Below are 22,326 nucleotides of genomic sequence, written 5' to 3'. Positions count from 1 at the left end.
CTCTGGGCAGCTGTTAAAAAAAAGATGGCCAAGTTATTTTGGTACTGGCCATCTGCCCATGATCTAGGAATTGCAACATATATAGTTTATTCAAAATATATAGTGTTCCTGTCCCTTGTAGTGATCTTGACCCTATCTGAGAATAGATTTGTCATTGGGCTGCTTGCTGGATAGCTCCATCATGGGCTGATTCCTTTGAGCTGAACTTTTACTACTTATAAAAAGGAATGTAAGTATAGGGTGTCTGAAATGTAGCATCTTAACTGGGATAAAATTCTGACTCCCAGGCTTGCAATCTTGAGCTTTTGGGGGAAAATCCTTCCATTGTATAGTTAAACAAAATCCTCCTTTACTCAACTAGCTGGCGGCACTTGGCTGTCAGCACGACCAGGTGTGCTGATGTTCCAGCATATCCACCCACTCTTTTAACTGAGTAAGCAACAAATGATATCATACCCTTCTGCCTGGTAGGTTTAAAACCATCCCATGCTGAAAAAGTGAGTGACTAGAGTTTTTGCTTATTAGAAATAAGGAGTAATATAGTGGGGCTGTCTCCTGTGAATTAATAGTATGTTGGCTTCATGTCTGGACCTTTCCATTACAATTGTGCCAGGATCTGCTTCCAAAATTTGCATGTTCTGTAGATGTTCTGAGCAGCATAATTTGGTGCATTTCATTGTGTCATTGTGCCTTCATTTTCTTTCTCTTCCAAAATGTCTCCCTTATGTGTGTTTTCTTTCTGAAAGCTGACTTCTTCTGTTACACCAACTTTCTTCTTTTTCATCTGTATGCTTCTTTTGTCCATCAGTCTTTCATGAGTGAAACAATGCAGATCAGAAATGAAAGAAGTCATACAGGCTGTGGTTTGGGATGAGAAGATCTGAAATTCCATTTCCAGTTTTGTCACAGGCATCTTTTGGGACTTTTTGCAAGTTACTTTACCTTACTCTGAACTTGTTAACTCTAAGGCAGTGAGTGACAGTGCTTTGTAACGAACACTCTTTGCTTGCAATGATAGTCATGTAATTTTGGCGTATTTGGATCCAGCACATGATTTATTTATTTACTTTAATCTCTTGGGACAATGGTTGTGCTTTATTTTGCATGAATAAGGTTTCATAAATATGAAATACTGTATGTGTCCATGATATTTACAGGAAGAATATTCCTGATTCCAGGATTCAAATGTTATGAGTGTTTCTTAATCATAAAGCGATTGTACTTATTTTATTTACATTTCCTTTTGGGTAGGGGGGCTAGAAACTATGTTCTGTACTACCTTTCAACACATGACAACAGATTCTCTTTGCTCACATATGTTTGAGAACCAGGATATTAAAAATGAGAAATGGTGATTCCTTTTGTAAAAACTGAATGGCTTCTCTCCACACACACACCACACCCACACCCAGTTGTTACATGACTCAAATTTTGCTGAAGTCTGTGTGGAATAATTCTCTTTCAAATGTGAGACCCTTTTCTGTTTTATGAAGGATAAAGTGATTTAAAGTCTTTATATTAAAAGAGGTGATTTAAAATTGCAGACTGAGAGGGTTCACACTGACCGCCAGATTTTGTCTGTTTCAGAGATGCTACCTATGGAGAGGATCTGCTGTGATGAAAGTAAACTTGTATCTTTTCATTAATTCTCATCTATGAGGGAGAGTTAAGCTGCTGTCCCAAGTGAATGTTTTAATGATCTCTCTGGAGTGTTTCAAAGCTTTGTCCCACTTGCATGATGCCAAGTGAAATGCACAAAATCTATCTTTGAGGCAACCCTGTCATTATACCTTTTGGTATATAATGTTTGTATTTGCATTTCTTTTGTTCTTGTATGTTGAGCTTTACCATGCCCAAAGGAGAACCTCTTGCACTTCAGAGAAACCTTTGTAAGACAAATGTTTGCTATAATAAGTTAGCCTAAAGTGCTTACAACTCATATTTTAGAAATTTATACTAAAATACAAAAACATGAGTGTTGAATTGAAGATTCATCATAATGACCAACTACTTTTTTCAAAATGCATTAGTGCAAATGGTTGTTTAGTGGTGTGTCAATCAGCTTTTCATCACAACTGCAGTAAATTTTATACAGTAAATTTTATCCAATAGTCAATTTTCAGTAACCTAGAAATGGTACCTTGAAGCTTCTCTTAAAGAGGATTTTTTTGTGGCTTTAAAGAAAACTGTAATGTAAACAGCAGTGAAGTTCAAAGGTACTAAAAGAAAGGGCATCTTCTGGTCAAATAAACAACAGTTACTCTTGGCAAGCCATTTTCCAATGGATTGTTTTTAAATAAGTGGGTCTTGGACACTTCTTGCTGGGATTCTTTAGAATCAATTTTACTTTCACAAACCTCTAATTCCTATAATTAAAATTCAGTGTGTGGTTTTTGCAAATAGTTTTCTCTCTAGAGAACAGATGGGTATAAACTTTGGAGATTTGGTTTCACAAAATGTAATGGCCAGTGGTTTTCTTGCTGCTGTTCTAGTTGTTCCCAGAATATTCATGTTGGTTCAGCTTTCTAACATTGTTGTTTTGACTTTCTGTCCACAGTTTTAACAGCGTGCGGCAAGGAACACACATCTTGTTCCGTGAGTTCAGCTTTGTCCAAGCCACCCCTCATAACAGGGCCTCTTTTCTTCGGACCTTCTGGAGGTGTTTCCGAACTGTGGGGAAAAATGGAGGCAAGTATTCCAGCATCTGCTGCTGTCCTGTTACCTTGACATGAAAATCGTTAGCCAGGCTATTCATGCACTACAGATACTGACCCTTCACATTGCATTCTAATATCCTAACATTATTAATGGGGAGAGAACATCACATTTCCTGTGGAATGGCTAAAAATGGCTCCCAGAATATAGCTGTGTAGAAGCACCTTGTTGCCAGTGCTACTTCTATAACAGAACAGCATGTCAAGCAACAATAGATCAGAGGGAGGACATTGTGGGCCTGTGCATTGAGATAGATAGGAAAAAAATGTGCTGGAGGTTGGTGGCTGGGACCCAGAGAAGGTTAGAATATTGGGTGTGGAGCATGAGGGAAGGGGATGCTGAGATTCTCAGCCAGCTGGGCTCCTGAGTGCTTTCATTGGGAGCCTGCAGGAGGCTGGGTTCAGTGGTGAGGGGCAGCTAACACTGCCACCTGAGCTGTGTCTGAATAGTCCTGCCATAGCTAGGTGATGCTGCAGAATCCTGATGGCTGTGGAAGAGGGACCACTGACAACTGTGTGACCTCTTCCCCAACCCTACCCACAAGGAAAAAGCTCCAGTGCCAAAATAAATGCTCAGCACTGTGCTATCATGCCTAGCTATTCTTATATTACACTTGGTATATTAGGTATTACAGAACTGGCCAGAGTTCAAAATAAACTCTTGTAACTACATGCAACTAAAATTATGTTTTGTTTTACTTTTTAATTTGGTATTTTAAGCAAATACACTGAAAGTTGCTGTACAAATATGAATGTTGGTGGGGTTTTTTTACTGTAATCCTCATTTCTTTCAGGCTATTCAGACTCATTTCTTCTTGCAGGAAAGACTAGAACCATCTCTTAAATATAGATAAAACCTTGCCTTCTGGCTAAGCTTTGCAACACTTCTGGTTTTGATGAACAGAGTTTGCCAGACTGTGAATAAAGACTTTTGTGTGCCATCTAGATCTTTGGCAATTAAGCAATCACAGTTAAACATAGCAAAATCTGCAGTAAGCTGCTGAAGTAACTGACTATGCTATCTGTAACACCTTCCTCCCACTGAGAGGTACTTTGTTATGTAATAAATAATTTACTTTAGTTCAGGAATAATATTTTAAAGATTTGAAGTAAATTATATAATACTAATTTAACAGTATGCAGTAAGGACATACCTGTTTTGAGATCAGGTCATAGTCAGGAAAAAAAAAAAGTATACTCCTAGACATATTTCTATGGGGAAGTTAGAGATAACAGTGAAGAAGTCATCCAGCAGAACTGCAGCTGTTTGTGGTAAACCATATTGAAAAATTGAGAAGAAGCTCTCTGATGCAAAGTATCCACTGCAGTACTTTCAGTGCAAGGTTTCATCAGGCTTCTTTTATCCAGCACCAACCTCAGCCAGATGAAGGGCACCTGGATTTGTTGAAAAGAATGGACGAGTTTTAGTTTCATAGTATCTCCTTTCTCTTTAGCTTTTAGTAGTTTTATGTGAGTATGGAAAAGGCCATAGAAGAAAGTGTAATTACCAAGGTACTTTGAAGAGAAAGCGTAATAAGCACAGGAACAAAAGCTCAGCTGGATGTTGCTAAGCTCTGGTTGTGGCCTAAAAGGAGTTCAGTGTGTATTTTTCTAACTTTGAAGTCCACTAGCTTCACTTTTTAGTCTGGGTAAATATTACATGTTTAGCTGTATATTTATACATCTCCATACATTTTCTTTTTACACTAACCAGAGACAGAAATGCATCACTTTGGATAAATTACTGTCAATATTTTCTTCCACTTAGTCCAATTTCTATGGTTCTCTAGTCATAATTATAGACTAGAACCTCAGTATTTTTTATTTCAGTTTTACTTGCTATGGATTTTTGTTTTACTATACCTACGTGAGGAACTCAACATTCATGGCCACTTAAGAATTGAACTCATTTACTGAGAAGCTGAACCTGTGCAAAGTGGTGGGTGAAATATGGTCATTACCACACTCAGGCATAGAGTAGACCTTGATGTTTTTTCTTAGCTGTGTTTGCATGGGAAACCTGTGCTGAAGCAGACTCCTGAGAGGACCTGTGGACCCACAGAGAGAGGAGCACATGCTGCAGCAGCTTTGCTGGCAGGACTTGTCACTCCGTGGGGGACTCAAGCTGGTCCAGTGCATTCCTGCAGGACTGTGCTCCATGAAAGGGACCTACTCTTTGTTTGTGATGAGCTGCAGCCCTTGGGAGGGTGTTGTGCTGCAGAAGTTTGTGGAGGAGTGTCTGTGGAATGTCATATTGGAGCTGGGGAAGAGAGCAAGGAGATAGAAATGGCAGAGACAATGTGTGACAAACTTCCTGGTCTCCCTGTGTCACTTTGGGGAGGGAATGTAGTAAAGAAATCAGGAGTGAGGTTGAGCCCAGAAAGAAGAGAGGGCTGAGTAGAAAGTTTATTTGGTTTTATTTCTCACTATCCTACTCTGATTTCATTGGTAATAAATTCAATTTCATTTCCCCAAGTCGAATCTGTTTTGCCTGTGATAGTACCTGGTCAGTGATCTCTCCCTGTCCTACTCTTGCTTCATGAGCATTTAATTATATTTTCTCTTGATTGTCCAGTTTAAGGGGGGGAGAGTGACAGAACAGCTTTGGTGGGCACCTGGTCAGAGTCAAACCACCATAAGGAGATAAGTTAGTTATGGAGTCCTGATAAGAAATTCTACTTATGGTTATATACTATGCAACTATGAAATTAGTAGCAATATAGCTTGGGCTAACATAGGAGTGTTGCTTTTGAGACCTGAACTAGAATTTCTGCATTCGATGCCCTGTGTGAGGTGTATGAAGTGTTACTCATCAAATGGCCACTTTATGTCAATGGAATTTCTGTGTGCAGAAAGGGATGAAAATATACCCTTTGTTTTCTACAGTACGATTCTTATCTGCCCCAGTTTTCTCTCTGGGTTTGTTTCTCAGCAGGGATTGCTCCATTCTTTGTCATTGATTTATGTCTGTGAAGAACTATGAAAGCATCTTTTGTCTTCCTTTGTCAGAAGTAGTACATTCACTAACTTCCATGTCTTCTAGGTTGTTCTTGGTTTTATTTATTCCTTTATCATAGAAGTGTTTACTGCTATTTCCCCCTCTCTCAGTTACTTTACATTTCATTCCAGATTTGAATTTCATGTTTTAGGAGTGGGTGGTGGCTTTTTCTTAATTTTCTCCATCTGTGGAGGGTATCCTTGATAAACGACATAAATACCAACCCTCTGAGGATGTAAGTCCACCTAATAAATGACTTACATCAAAGCTTGTACCCTGGCTGGAGGGAAGCAAGAGAGAATATTAAAGATGTAAGATGATGCAATTTTGTGAGCTTATACAAACTCATAAAATCCCATATTTTCACTTCTGAGTGTGTAATTAGGATTTTAGAAAAGCAGACAATATTGCACAAATAAGCTAAGTGATTGCTTAATCTGGCTGGTAGCTGTTCCTCCTTGATGCAGGGAAATTTACTGCTTTGTCTGTCAGTCTTGACCATGCCTGGACTTGGAATGTGCATGTCATTCACCCCAGCAGATGCACCTAGCCATGAGTTCTCAAATATCCAATAATCGAGAAATCTGTCTGAACACAAGCAGTGCTTAAATGTAACAATCTGTGTGTGTTCAGAGCCATGTATACAGTAACTGAAATGCACTAACATTACTGTTTCTCTTGGGAAACTGCTGTAGATCTTACTTTTCTACTTAATTCCTTATCCTTTTGAATTACTGGGAAATAGCTCTTCATGAAGAAATATAGCATATTTTATGTTATTTTTCTTTCATGTTAGCTCTGTTACTTGATGGGTTGGGATTATATTGACTTTTTAAAGTCCTTTCGTTTGGAGGCTACATTTATTTTTATTTTTGTCTCTGAATAGTAAGGGAAATTTACTAGCTTCAATAAATGTGATGGCTACACTTCAAAAAGTAAAGAAAAATTTGTTGGTTGGGGGGATTGTTTGTTTGTTTATTTTTTCTTAAGAGGATTTCTTTTTGGTGATATGCTGGATCCATTTTACAGGATTTTCCAGTGGGTTTAGAAGCTTAGTAAGATGCAGACTTCTATTTTCAAGTATGCATAAGCATATCTGGGATTCCATGCATTGGGAATGTGATACCAGGACTAGAAGGAAACAGATGAATGTGATCCAGTAACAAGAAACTGAGATTTCTTGGTGAAAAATACGTCACAGAATTTCTTGTGATAGAATCACAGAATATCCTGAGTTGGAAGGGACCCATCATGATCACTGAATGCAGATCCTGGCCCTGCACAGGACAACCCCAAGAATCACACCATGTGCCTGAAAGCATTTTTCAGATGCTTCTTGAACAGAAGCCTCTTGCTTCTGTCAGACTGTTGCTGTTACTACTTCCCTGGGGAGCCTGTTCCAGTGCCCAACCACCCTCTGGGTGAAGAACCCTTTTCCTAATATCCAGCCTAAGTCTCTTCTGACTCAGTTTCATGTCTTCCTCAAGCCTTTTCCCTGGTAACAAGAGAGAGGAGATCAGTGCTTGCCCCTCTCCTTCCCCTTGTGAGGATGCTGGAGACTACAATGATGTTTCCCCTCAGTGTCTTCTCCAGGTTGAACAGAGCAAGTGATCTCAGCCCCTTCTCATATGACTTTCCCTTCAGACCCTTCACCATCGTTGTAGCCCTTCTTTGAACAATCTGTAGTAGTTTAATGCCCTTCTTAAATCATGCCACCCAAAACTGCTCCCAGCACTCGAGCTGAGGCTGCCCCAGTGCAGAGCAAAGTGGGACAATCCCTTCCCTTGCCTGGCTGGTGCTGCTGGGCCTGATGCTCCCCTGGACAGGGTTGGCCTTCCTGGCTGCCAGAGCACTGCTGACTCATAATGCACCTTCTGTCAACCAGGCCCCCTATGTCCCTTTCCTGTGGCACTGCCCTCCAGCCTCTTGTTCCCCAGTCTGTCCACACATCCAGGGCCGCCCCATCCCAGGTGCAGAATCCAGCACTTGCCCTTGTTAAATTTCATATGGTTGGTGAATGCCCAGACCTCTAATTTGTTGGGGTCTCTCTGCAGGGCCTTTCTGCCCTTGAGAAAAGGGATTTGCCCAGTTTAGTGTCATTGACAAACTTACTTAGTATTCCTTTGAGTCCCACATCTAGGTCGTTTATGAAGATGTTGAGAACTGGGCATAGGATGGAGCCCTGTGGAACTCCACTCGTGAGAGATCAGCAGTGAGTCTGTTACCCCATGCACTATAACCCTTTGTGCCCTCCTTTAACTTGTACCAATGATACACAACACTCACAGAGGTGGTTAGAGGACAGCTTGTGTTTGTTGAAGCATAATGATCAGTTAGCAACAGATTTCTCCCAGAGGAAGGCAGAATGGCCAGAAGTCTTGTTTTTCCTCTGCTTGTGCTTAAATTGACCTCTTGGAATCTATCTGACCTGCTCTTTTGAATTGTCTGTTCCTCAGGACTCTTTAATTAAAACTGTGCTTTCTCAGTTTAAACGGCCCCTGCAGAGTTCTGCTGTGAAGCCTCATAAGGTCAACATATGCCTCTCCCAGCCCCCATGGCTTTCATGTCTTGTTGGTTCTCTGTTTTTAATTAAAAAGAAAGATTTTTCCTTAAATGCTTTCCAGCCAATTAGAGAAATTTTGCACTGAGAAACTTGTTCCAGGCCTGATGTACTGAGAAGTGAACAGAAAGCTCAGTCAGAACCATTGGCACTTCTTTTCTAGAGCCCCAGCTTTCTTTGGTGCTTTTCAACAGCTTTTCTCTTTTTTCTGTCTTTGCACCTCCCCCCCCCCCCCCCCAATTTAGAACTGCTTCCAGCAAAAATAGCTGTTGTTTGATACCTTAGATTTAGCACTGAAATGTAAAACTGTTGCAGAAAGTATGTTAGACTGTATTGCCTGAGAATCCTTTTTGCAGACACTTGCCTCCCCTTCAGACAAAAGGTACATTTACTGTTCATATTGAAATAAAATCTTATAAAATGACCAGGTTTCTTTCCCATTCATCACATGGTGTGATGGCTACCTCTTTGTTTCTGCACACTTGAATTAGGAAATTGGAAGTCTAGCTGTCTCTGGAGCTTGTGGAAAGGGAGGTTTACCACAACCAAGCACACAAGCTATGTCATGAATTGAGAAGAGTGGTAAGCCTCTATGACTAATTCTACTTCAGTTTGCCAGGAGGGCTAGATTCCTTACAAAAATTAAAGAAATGTCTTATCTATGTTATTCATGTAACTTGGAGATGGAAAAGAGCTAAATGGACCACTGTTCTCCCAGCTCAGTTTTGAAATATGCTATTTTAATGCATTTTTGCTGACAAGATTACTTTCCTGAGGTTACAAAATCCCTTTCTTTGCTAGTGTCATTCTAATGCTTCCATATGTTATTCTTTATATTAAATTACTCTGCCTTTTTTTTACTCCCACCTTTGTAAGCTTTTAGACTATCTTCATTTTTAGCTTAGCCAATCTCTGCTAAGTGAAATGTTTAGAACAATACAGTGATGATCACAGTAAATATCAGAATCTTTTTTCCTTTCCTTTTTGTTACTAAAACTAAATCAGATTTTTATACCATGTTATTGCAGGAAATCTTTTATGAATCAGTGAGGTCTCACAGCATGTCCTAAAGATAAGTTAGCTGTGTTTTCTGGAAATTCATTCTGCAGTGAAATAGCCTTGGCTGAAATGATTGATCTCTAACTTTACTCATGTCATAGTTCCTTCGTGCTACAGTTACAGCTGTTGCTATTTATGATTTATCAATGTAGCTCTGCCTGGAAGCACTCATGACTCTGGAGTATCATGACAAAGGATTTCTGTAGCTGGGGAGAAATAAGTGGAGGATTACATTTTAGAGATGGTGAGATATATCTATAAGGCATTGTAAGTTAAAACGTCTGCATTACATAGAGCTGAAATGCATTGCAGTAATCATTTGTAGAAGTGGGTCAGTGATGGAATCTTCAGCTAGTCTCTCCCTGAATTCAGTTCATGCCATTCTGTCAAGGCAGTTTGTGAAATTAAATGTAGTACCCTGAAAATCCTTCTTGTCTAATCTGCTTTGGGTTTATTTTTCGCCCCAGTATTATATTTCCTTTTCAGCTGTCTCTAAGCATACACCAGCTCTTTTTAATATTCAAATGCTTTTTTTCCAATTTAATATTCCAGATGTGTATCTCTCTAGATTTTTTTTTTAAACCAGTAAATGTTTCTGTTTGTTTTCTAATGTTTTCTGGCTATTTTGTGTCTTTTGACACTTCTTCACTGGTTGTGTCATTGGCAAATTAAATTAATATGTTCTTTACTTTTTGTCCCAGTTGAGCAAAACATTTAAATAAGCAGTAATCATTGTTGCATTCTGCTAAGCAATTATCCAAAATTCAACTGGTAATTATTATTACTATTTGCTTTGCAGTCTTCTGGCAAGTTTCCCATCCCTATGACAGCATTCCTATTCAAACCAACTGAAATAGATTTTTTTAATTAAGACTTTTTTACGTTCCAATGTAGTCTTGAAGAGTTAGTATTACAAATTGTGGGGAAGTTCCCTGGAACAAAACTGGTTCTAGATTGTTTGACCTGGCATGGGATTCTGAATATTCCATGTTTCTTTTATTAAATAAACTTGGTCTACCTCTTCTGTCACTTGTGACATGTCTTGAAAGATGATCTGCACATTTCATATGCATAAGTGATCATCTAATAATGTCTATGAAGCCTTAGTTTCATTAATTAGTACGTTTTATGATATTTTCTGATCTATTCTTCAGCAGCAGAGACGCTGAAAGGGAGAGGTAGAGAAAGTAGGTGAAAATCTTGTTTTGTCTCAATTCCTTATACTGTGACTTTCTGCAAAGAGGTTTTATGGGAAGGGTCTCTGTGAAGCCCACATGTGCTTTCAGCCCAATGTTGGCTCTTAGTCTGCCCTGAGAGGTGAAAGCACCTAAAGTGAGGAAATCATTATCTTCATCCCTTCTCTGTAAGCCCTAAAGCATACTTCTGCCCATGCTGTTGGCTTCAAGTGTGTGTCTGTGCTGTGTAATGCAATGTTTACATAGACAACTAAGCTTGGGGTTTGTGTTTCCATATGGTACAATTCAGCACTATCTCAAAATACTAGCTTGGGACCTGGATGTTGCAGAGCTATATTGCTCTGACAGCAGCCTGAGCCTAGTTGATCTGTCTCAGCAGAGCAGTGGACATAAGGGGAGTGTTGTGATGGTGTGTCTGTGCTCATTTCTGTGGAATAAACTCTAGCATCTCTGTGTTGAGCTGCTGTGAGCACTGTAGCTGCAAACTGAGGAAGAAGACTGAGGATGGAGGATGTGTATTCAGCATGAGCAGAAGAGTAAGGACTCTCCTTCACACATGTAATTAAGTCTTCGGCATAGCCTTGGTACTAGGAGTTACCATTTTAACTGGAGAAATAACTATGTTTTTGTCTAGCTGCACAAAAAATCTCTGAACAAATAATTTTTGTCATTTTTCATCCCAGATTCTTCTTGAGCTTTTCTTTCTCATGGTCTTATTATTTATAGTTTCCATCACTACACATTCACTTCCTAGCTTTCCTAAATTAACTCAGCTGATTTATATAGTGTGCTCCTGATTCTTCAATATGTATCTCATTCATTGGATTCAGACCTGACCTATATCTAGAAGTTTTTTTTCTGTTTGTTCATTGGGAATATGCACAACTACAATTTCTGGCCCCCTGTTCTTCCACTTAATCTATTAGTTATACTCACAAAAGCTTTATATTCAGTTATTTTAATAAAATAAGCTTGAAAGTGCCATTTATTTCTTTTGAGGAATTGATTTTCCCCAGTGTTGTTAAAAAGACTGACTGAATTTCTGTTTCTATAACTATATTACTGAACTCTTCCAGTAAGCCTTTTCTTGTTAGGCAAGATAATTTGATCCTAGAAACTTTAAACCTATCAGGAAGTCCCTACTTTGCAATTTGTTTTGAGGCCTTGGTTCCATTCAGTATATCCATGTTTGACTAAAGTGTAATGTTGAATTAAGTACAGAAATTCTTGGATCCTTTTAAAGTTGCCTTACCTCAGTCAGCATCTTGAAGTCTGGTTTAAATCAGTATGATCAGGTATAAAGTTGTTGTATATGATGCAAAGGATTGTTGGCTTACTCTTTGTTATGCCCCTTTCAAGGATCCTAGATGAGTATCAGTAGAAGTGATCTGCATGCATGATTAGTACTTTGATATGCTGCTGCTGTGAAATGGGGATAAGGTATTACTATGGCAAACCTGTAATCTGCAAATGAGTTATGAAATCTAGTCAGTAATATTTATAAGTTAAGCTTGATCCATTTTGAATTTGTCACAGGACATGACTGTGGTAATGTACGGTCTGTGATACCTTCCTTCATAAGCTGGTCTCAGGGTGATTTGCATTCTGTGATCCTACCAAGCATGAATCTCATAACCTCTGTTGGAAAAATGGAGCTTTCTTTATCTTGGATGAAGAGATACTTAAATATCCATCACTTCTTGACCTCTTTTTCTCTTAGAGCATATCCCATGGGATTCTTCCAAAGAGATCTCTGAAGTCATTAAAGTATGCTCTCCTGAAATCCAGGGCTGTGGTCCTTCTAATTGCCAGGTAGATACGTTTCTGAAACTTTTATAAAATGGTTTTTCAGGTATAAAGAAAAACACCTTAGAAATGCTTCAGGCACAGGAGAAGCTTACACAGAAGTTCACACTTTTCTAGACTGCAATGTTAAGTTAGCCAAACCCCAAAAATCCGTAGGATAAAAGCTTTGCTAATTCTAGTGCTCACATAGATACTTATCAAATCCTGTCTTCTCTGAGGTTTTCCTGCATTAAGATTCAGACCCAGAAATAGTCAGTATTTATATCAGCTAATGTAATGAATTTGTACAGATTCTCCAGTAGAACTTGGGTAATATTTGTAATGCAGTAACCTGGTGTTTCTCAGTAGAAGAAGCCATAGCATCAAGGGGGGGCTGGAGAGTACATGAAGTACACAATAAACCTAAAGGAAACTAAACATTTGAGAAGATTTTTTTTTTCTGTTTGGAAAAGCAAGTGTGGGAGATTCCAAAGTGTTCATTTTCATAGAGGGTAGGGAGAGATGTCAGGAAAGGCAATATTGTCCTGAATAGAATTTTAACTCTTCCCCTTCAGTTCCTTTGTGTTGTAGGACAAACTCATTGAGAACTATCTTCATCCCTTTCTCTAGTCAGCTCTTTGCCTGTCCATTTTTTTTATTATTTATCGCTGTTTTGATCATCTGTTTGCCAAATATTTGTTTCCTTCCAGCTATGGTATCTGCTTATCTGTTACCACTTTTCTCTCTACTCTTTCTGCTGGAGTTAAGGTATTGCATATTCCAAGTGCTCATCTAGTCTTCATTCAAATTTCCCTTACATAATTCCCAGAATAACTTAAACATTTTCTGAAAAGAAGTCAAGCTGTCAGTTCTTTTTGCATGAGTTATCTCTGCATCACTATCTGATATCAGAAACAAAGCTTTTTCTTTATTTCTTCTTTGTCATCCCCATTCCCCATGCTGCTGTTAGGTATTTCTTCATTCTGCTGGCAGAGGCAGAAGGATAGATGTGCTGTGAAAAGTTACAATGCAATGCAAATGCTAGTTAACATGATTAGGATAACCAGCAGTTAATATTGCAGCTTATTCCTGAAAGAATTTATTTTTTTCTGTCTACTTTGATTGGAAACTTTTCTTATCAAACCCTTGAAATGACTGAGCAAGTGTAATTGTCCTTAAGGTGCTGAGAATTGTCCTTAAAGCTGAGAAGTGTTTCATGGCTTTCTTCTGTGATGGACAGGACCTCAAATGTGACGTCTTAATTTCAGAATGATGATTATCGATAATACTTTTCTGTGCCTACTCTCTAAGGATCTCCAGGTATTTTTCAGACATTAAGGATTGAAGCTTCCCAAAATTTTTGACAGTACTATTTTCATTTAACAGTTCCAGAAAGTGAGACAGGGAAATGGAGTAATTAGCTGAAGTTCCCATAGTCTGAGTTCAAGATGTTTGGCCTTTTGATATATTACTCCAATTTTATATGCTAAAGTTATATTTTTTACAGATACAGGGTTGCTTTACTGAGAAACAAGTAGGAAAATACACATATGTTAGTATGAAGCAACATTGTCTACATAAATTGTAAGAATCTGTTGGTTTTTTTAAAATGTTTTGAGTGTACTCATCTTACTCAGAAAGGTGGATCACTGTGCATGAGCTGTGTGGGATGATGCAGGATGTATTTGTAGCTGTTTTCAAGTTTGATGTTGCAGCCCCCTTTGCTACATGCTTTTCTCAACAGAGTCTTTACAGCAAGATAGAAATCAGTTTAATTAACATACGTCATCGAGTTCATCATCTCTGTTGTAGAACCACATGCTCAGTATTATTCTCCTGACAATTCTTTGCTCTTCAGGGGGGTAAGGTTATTTCTTGTGTGTGCAATACCTGTCTGAAAGTGTGTACCCTGTCTGAAAGTGTCTTGGCTCATAAGCAGTCTGGTGCTTAGCTGGTAACACTATCACTTAGAAAGCCAGTCTTGGTGTACAGAGAAGTTGCTGGCTTCTAAAGTAAAATTGGCAAGAGATTATCCCTTTATCCCTTTTGAAGAAGCTCAAAATAGAAACTACTTTATATGCTGAAGTATATTCTTTATTCATCTTCCCTTATTGTAAATTCAGACTCTTTTCCTTTTATACAGAGGTTGCAGTCTTTTGTTGTTTTAGCTTAGCTTCAAAGTACTAGCTAGTAGAGTCTTGTTCAAGCATGTTGCTCCTCAAGGGACCGACCACCTTATAAAATAGCAGACAGTTCTTTCCCCTTAGGTCCAGTCTACTAGGCAAGGTGCATACAATGTCTAGTGAAAGATTTCTTAAACATATCTGTTCTGTGAAGGGCCATCTTCTGAGTTCTTTCATTTAAAGAGTAAAACAATGAAGCTTAGAACCTGATCTGGCTATGTCATGTCTTGCTATTTTTCTGGAAAAAACAAGTTCAAAAGCTGAACTCTGGGTCTCAAACTCAGCAAAGTGGGATTTTGGCATTTGCTCTCAAGAGGCTGCTCCAGGGGAAGGTTGAATCTGTGCATGGTGTAGCTAAAGCCAAAACTAAGGAATACCTGCTGAAGCATGTCCCTTTTTTGCAGGTTGTGTCCATCATCTCTTGTCCTGTGAGTATACAAGTTTGATGCCCAAATTCAAAATCTGATGCACTTCTTTGGTAGTCAGCAGAGAGTGTCTCATTCACAGGGTGGTTTTGAGTAGTTCAGATGGGCTTCTGGTCACTATCCTTCTCCTGTTTTTTGCACTAGGAGTTTAGGTAGAACAGCCTTTTCATTGAGGCTCTAAATTCAGAGCTTGAGGAGAGACAACATAAAAATTAAATTTCACTCTGCATTTCAAACATTTTCTGTTTTCTGGATCAGTACGTTAAACCCTTAACAAAATGTGTCTTTCTAATGATGCTGTGTTAATTTATTCTGGCACTCAATATTCTTAAATAAAGAATCATGAGTAAAGTTCATTAATACATTTTAGCAAAGTTTTTTATTCCATGATGCTTTTTGTCCCTTATAAATCTTCCCCAGCTTTTGTATCTAAAGTATCCCATAAGCAAAGCGAAGCAAAGGGAAATGAATATTGTATTAAATGTTAGTAGACTAGAGGAGTTAAGAAACAAATCTATGGTTGCTGAAATTTAATTGGTAATCTCTACAAGCATTTCCTTTGAACCCCAGCTAAGATATCTTGCAGAACTAATATTAAAGAAAAGAAGGCTAGTAAAATGTTCGTTATCTGTTTCTTGGTAACTAAACATTGCTGTCTTTAGCAGATTGTGCTGGGTTGACTCTAACTGGATGCCAGGTACCCACCAAGGCTGCTTTCTCCCTTCCCCTCCTTAGCTGGAGAATCAAGAGAAGAATATAACTGAAGGCTTGCAGGTCAAGATGAGGAGTGGGAGAGATCACTCACCAGTTACTGTCATGGGCAAAAATTTGACACGATTTGTGGAAATTCATTGAATTTATTACCAATTAAATCAAGAGTAGGATAAAGAGAAAGCCAGATCTTAAAAACACCTTCCAGCAAGCCCTCCTTTCTTCCTAGGCTCAGTCTCACTCTGGATTTCTGTACCTCCTTGCCACACCAGAGCTACAGGGGTATTTCTGCTCCAGTGTCTGCAGCACCTCCTGCCCCTCCTTGTGCACTGACCTTGGTGTGAGAGCTGTTTCTCTCACACAGTCTCACTTCTCCCTCCAGCTGCAGCTGTGCAGTTTGGGGTTTTTTATCCCTTCTTAAATATGTTATCCCAGAGGCACTCCCATGGTCACCGACTGGCTCAGCCTTGGCCTGGGATGTGTTGCTCTTGTTCAGGCTGGCATTGGCTCTGTCACACCTGGGGGTGAAGCTTCTTAAAACTTCTCACACAAACCCTCCCTGCATCTTCACCCACTACCAAAACCTTGCCACACTAACCCACCACACAGATGCAGCAAATAAACAGGGTTTATACTAAGGGAAGCAGTTTTTAAAGAAATAATACAGCTAATGAAAGCTTTGTTTGTTATTTCTTTTGTCTTTCTCTGTTAGAAAAATGAATCTGGAGCATCCCTATACACACACAGGGCCTGGAGCTTTGTTTTGCAAGGTCTTACGCTGATTTGAAATAAATTCAATTACTTCTTATGTACTTAAAATATTATTTCTGATAATAGGCATGCTTTGGGTGTATGTAAAGGCAATTCCTAGTCAGACAGTTGATATTGAATAGGGGTTTTAACTTTTTTTCTTGGTGCCAAGTAGAAGATGTCAGTATTTTCCTCTGTTCTCTGCTGTCCTTGTTGTACTTAGATTTGCTGGGGCAAATATGGGATAAGCAAGGAAACTCACACTGGCAACTCCTGAATCTTAATCCTGTTAATCCATATCTTTGGCAAATCCCTTAATCTCACTGTACCTGCATTTTTCTATTTATAACCTGGAGTTACACCTGTTGGATTGAATTAAGTAATCTTAGGACATACAAGTGCTGGCTGGGTCAATAAAACTGAGAGTATTTAGCTAGCTGTATAGATCAAATTTGGCAGAATCAACACCTTAAGGAACTTTTGCTTTATTGTTAGTGATAAACAGCTAATGTTAGACAGATGCCTGTAAACTGGTAACTTCTTTCCATTGAAATAATGTAACTCTCTTTTGAATACAAAAGAAGAGTGACTCAAACATTGTAAACATTTGAAATGTAAAATCTTTAACATAAAAAAGCCTTTAATATCAGTCTTCTCTCTGCCCCCCCTCCCCCAGTTCAGACTCAAAGTTTTTTCCTGTGGGAATTTTCTTGCCTTTTAACAATTCTTAGGATGATATTAAAATAAATTCTGGAGGAAGGCAGGAAAGGCTTTTTGATAGACAGAACTGGATTTCAAGAGTTATATCTATTCATGTGAAAACTAACCAAACCTGCAGAGAGTAAATATGAAAGTGGCGGCTCTGTTTGTTGTGGTTTGGTTGCACAGGATTGTCACACACAGTGTACAGAATCACTTTGAAATCTTTCAGACCTGGAACAGATTCAGAAGAGTGTGAGGTGCACCATTCTTCTTAGCCCAATTGTTAACATTTGCTCCTTTGCCTTTTCTTACTCTCATTGTGTTTGAGCATTTGGTAAATGTTTAATAAAAAACTAAGTGTTGGTCAGATACATCCAATATTAATTTGTGGATAGTTGTATGTTTCTAACTGGTACAAACTGAACATATGAAAAAAGTAAAAATTCAGATTAGGAAAGTGTCATCATACAAGCAAATCTGTCTTCATTATCTTTTTTTTTTTTTTTTTTTTTTTTTTTGGTGAGCATTTTTTATGTAACGGAGATACAGGTAGAGAAGAATTTTACTTTCTATTCACTTATGACTACTCTACAGGGCAGTGACCTCACTGTTATGTCAGTTTTAAACAATGGCTCTAAGGTATTTTTAGAAGAAGCTTTAGTGTTAAGTTAATCTAATATTTTAAGCAGCCTCAAAACGATGGATATTTGCTTGCCAGTAAGTTAACTCACCTTAAAAATTTATTTGTCTTTTAAGATCTTTTACATTTACCCTAGCAAAAGGAATTTACGTAACTCCTGAAGTTACACAATAGTGTTAATTTTGAAACTGGAGCATGGTGGTAATTGTAGAGAAGCCTGAATCCTTAAGGAGTTAACTGTGTCATCAAACATAGTCCTCACAACCTAGGAATGTGATTGTTCAAGTTATAGCCAGAAGTTATTCCAAAATCTTGTTGTCAGACTATAGTAACTTTTTGAGGAAATACAGGCAAAAATAAATAAATACAGAAAAAATTAATAAAGAATTAAATAGATTGTACCTCTGTAGAAGAGATTATTTAAAGAAAACATCAAGAGAGTTTTCTTCAAAATACTGCCATTTTCAGTTATTGAGGTATCCAGAAGTGACTTTCTGTTCTTCAGGAACTTTGTTCAGATCCCTTTGAACTTAAAATGGTTTCAAGGTAAATGCAGATTTGACAGATATTATTTTCCTTGAGGCTTAAAGAAAAAATAGCATTTTGTTTGTCTTCTTTGATGATTTTGAGGAGAAACAAAACCAAATAAGCAAAAGTGACCACACTGAGAAAGAATTGTTAGTGAAAACATCTCACAGAACATACCTTCAATTAAGCCTCTGAGACTGACTCCCATCTGCTGTAATTGGAGGTGCAATGCAGAACTTCTTGGGACTTGAATGCAGGCAGAGCAGCATGTAGGCTGCTAATTTTTCTGGACAAGAATGTGTTTTCCCTTTGCTAACTGGAGAATTCTCCATATATACTCAGTACAGTGTTCTTCTATCCTTTCACTACTTGTACTGCTATTTTTAAAGCTTATTTTTAACTCAGATCACTTTCATAATTAGATTTCTCTGAAATCTTGACATTGGATTATCTCAGTGGGATGATCTGGGAATCAATTGGGTGACTTTTCACAGAATTCAGTTTTGGCTTTAAGTGAACTACTTCAAATTCTACTAGAGTCAATATATTTGAAAATTGTTGCAGAATTTGCTCTCCCATTTCTGCATGTGTAACTATATAATTATTTTCCAGTTACATTAAGGTACAGGTGAGAACTGAAGGGATACTGTATTCTGCAGTTTTAGCCTGGTCTGGATGGTACCTCTACCAAATATCCTTTGGTTATCTTCTACAGTTTTAGCATGTGACTTCTATGACTGAGAGCTAGAAGACATCTAGAGACCAATAAACATTGTGATAGTTCAGTTGTTTTGTGCATGCACATTGTTGCAAGCTTTAGATTCACTGAATAGACAAATTCTGATAAAACTACTGCATGCAATCCCCTTGCTTCCAAGTAGCATTAAATGATTTGCAAAGGGCTACAAGCACCGTGACAGGAGCTTGCAAGGCAACAAAAGAAAGGCAAGTTCTTTCACTGGTTTTGAAGGGGCTTCAAAGTTCCAAAGTATTTTAAATTTTTGCTTGTTGAAAAGTCCCAATTCTACAATGTTTTACCTGAGTCACAGGTGAGTTTGAAGAAGCTGCCCAGTAACTACATTGTGTGTATAGGCTTTGCCTAACATGGAGGCGATGGTGTTGCAATAGAGATGTTTTTAGTGAGTGGGGTGAAGCATGCTGTATTGCAGTATTTGTTAATGCAGCCATTTTTGATTAGAAGTGCATAAGCAGGTTAGGGCACGGAGGAGCACCTGTTCCCTCACTGAGTGTCAAAGCGTTTACTCTTTGATGAAACAGCAGAGTATCTGTGTGTGAGTTCAAACGTCTGAAAAACTGGCAGCTGGGTTTTCTCCACATAAAATTGCAAGCATTCTTCTCCAATCATACTAGCCTCCTGTGCATTCTCTCTCATTTGCTTCAGTCCCTCCCTGAAATCTTCTATGTTGAAGGCAGAGTCTGCCAAAGATGGATTGTCAAGAAAAGCAAATTCTCCCTCTGAAGACCTGGTGTCATTCATTAGTATGTGAGAAGGGTGATTGTAAATAAACAACAAATTATTTTGAGTTATGTGTAGTATTAATTCTAGTAATGTATACAAGGACATGCAGCTGACTGGATAAGGTAGAGATGCCATTAATGTTTAGAAAGAACTTATTCCTGAACCCAGTTAAATGCTTGACACTTTATCCCAGAAGCCTTATTGTAGCAAGAACAACTGACACTGTCCTTATCTTCGCATTACCTCTAGTGTCTCCTTGGTTTTATTCAGTTGATCTTACCAAATGAAAGAGAACCAAGAAAGTACATGTGTGTCCTGTAGAGTTGTCCAGTACTCAGTTAAGTGTTATTGTTGGTAATGCATGTTATGATCCCACACTGTATCTTTAATATAAATAAAGGAAATACACAGAACTGTATGTTCCACCCCACAGTGCAAATGGATTGCCCAGGAATACTTGCAAGTTGAAACCTGTTCTTTAGAAATTGTGCATTCATTACTTTGGAAGCAATATATTTTTTCTTTCTTCACAATCATTTTTTAAAATGGCTTTAAAACCAAACCACCATGCTTCATGTGGCTATGAAACATTTATAGTTGGTTTATTCTACTTTGCACTGGGAAAAGGCTCAGCATTTAAGATATCCTAGTGATTCAGTTTCTTGTGGTAAGAGCTAGACAGGAAAAAGGGACCTATTGTGGTCGTATGCCTAAGATAAATTGGAGACTGAAGATGTTGTCTTCACAGAATTGAATGCATCTGAGACTTTACTAATGCCTTAATTAAATCTGCAGTACCATGTCAGCATAACCTGATCTAATTGCTGGCTAGTGAGGTACTGCCTTCTTGCATCCTTCTCATGGCAGCTCCAGCACTTGTTCCATCTTGTGCTGATCTGTCTCAGCATGCTAAACTGGCAGCAAACTATTCAGTACTTCTGCTGCTTGAGTTAGTTTTCTCCCAGCACGGCACATTGAAATGTGCCAGTGCAAGGTCACAGAGAGGTGGAATGCCGAGTGTGGTACTCTGCACCCGTGGCTGAACTCAAACTGCCAGCAGTTCCTGAGTGCAAAAATCCTGTCATTGTCAAACCTGACCTTAAAATACAGGTCATATTGCTTTGTATTGATATTTAGCCTAGTCTAATTAGGTAATGTACTGAATATATTAATATTTTGCTTTAAAACCTCCTTTAGAGAGTAATACACTTGTTGCGTTTATAGCCAGAAAGTGCCATTAGGCCGTGAAGTTTGACCTGTATAGCACATCATTAAACTTCACTTAGTAACACCAGTATTGAGCCAAAACACTTTTGTCTGACTGAAAAATAATTTGCATATCTTCCAGAAGGGCATTCAGGTTTGATTAAGTCATGTGAGCCTGAAGGGGCCGAAGGGCCCCTGGGAAAAATAGCAGGAGGAAGCAGTCAGCTGCCGGTGCTGCCAGAGCAATTAGGCTGGCCTGCAGCCCGGTCCCCATGAAGTACTTTGGGTTTTCATGGGAAGGAGGGCTTCTGCAAACTGCCTGCTCTCAGATACCTTCCTCAGGAAGGCTGAGCCACGTGTAGTTGTTCTGCAGACAAGCAGTAGGGTGGCCCTTGTGCACACTCCACGCTGCTGCTGCTGAGAGGAAGTTGCTTGTGAAGATAGGAGGGCCAGGTGAGAAATTGTCCTGACAGGAGGAAGGTTGTTTATTGGTAACTTGTGCGTTTTGTTGGAGGTCAGAATTTACTGAGACTTACTTGATTTTGAACTGAAACATCTCTTTGGGTGCCTGTAAAACCACATTCCTGAGTACACTACTGCAATCTCAACTTGTGGCAGTCTTTATTAGTGTGATTATCTTCACCTGATTTTTTTTCTTTTTTTTTTACTTTATGAAAATTATGGGGTTTTAAGTGTTTCAATCATATGTTAAAGTCAGTTCCTTATTCTTGCTTTTGACAAGCTAAGTAAATTATCATCTTGAGCCTCTCTCTGTAAGGCATGTTTTGTAAGCACGTGATCATTTCCACAGCGCTTCTCATTCCTTTTCAATTCAACCATCATTCCAGATTGGTCAAGTACTGGTAACTGAGCCTCTCTACTTGACATTGCTGTGTTTACTCATCTCAGGACCATATTATTCTCCTAATTGCATTTTTCTGAGTATTTCTGGTGACCACCTTTTTCACCTGTCTTTGTTGTAGCTATGTATGCAAGCGGAGCCTTCTGCATTCTTTGCTTCTGGATAGAGTGTTTCATGTATGAGGCTCTAAGCTACATGTGAGCCGAGTATGCCCATGAGGTTTCACTGTATTACTACTCACTCCTTTAAAATTTTTAGTTTCCTCAGTGTGTATATGGCTCACAAATGTTACACTTAATTCTTTTTCTCTTCTAGGCCATTAATTGAAAAACTGCTTTAAAATGTGGAACTGAGGAGGTATTCTTGGGGATCCCAGAGAAATACATCTCCTCATCCTTGTTTTGAGATGTAACAGTTAATGTAGTTAGCTGTTGAGTAATTCAAAATTTTTAATCACAGTGTTGTTTGTATGAAGGGTTATATCTCAGAAAACCTAACTGGTTTTTGATGCTTTTTTATACCTAGAC

The 22,326-nt window shown here is 38.6% G+C and overlaps 1 protein-coding gene across 1 annotated transcript in view; it reads left to right on the top strand.

Annotated features, from left to right (window-relative positions):
* Positions 1-22,326, top strand: part of CSTPP1 (centriolar satellite-associated tubulin polyglutamylase complex regulator 1) — a 79,246-nt gene that overhangs the window by 22,154 nt on the left and 34,766 nt on the right. The window contains exon 3 of the mRNA XM_063158950.1: positions 2,558-2,688. Within this exon, the coding sequence (XP_063015020.1) occupies positions 2,558-2,688 (131 nt within the window). The remainder of the gene's footprint in view (positions 1-2,557; positions 2,689-22,326) is intronic.

The sequence above is a fragment of the Melospiza melodia genome, chromosome 6 (genome assembly GCF_035770615.1).
Source record: "Melospiza melodia melodia isolate bMelMel2 chromosome 6, bMelMel2.pri, whole genome shotgun sequence".
Taxonomy (NCBI): Eukaryota; Metazoa; Chordata; class Aves; order Passeriformes; family Passerellidae; genus Melospiza; species Melospiza melodia.
Note: the sequence above shows the minus strand (reverse complement) of the source record. Positions and strands in the feature narration are given on the sequence as shown.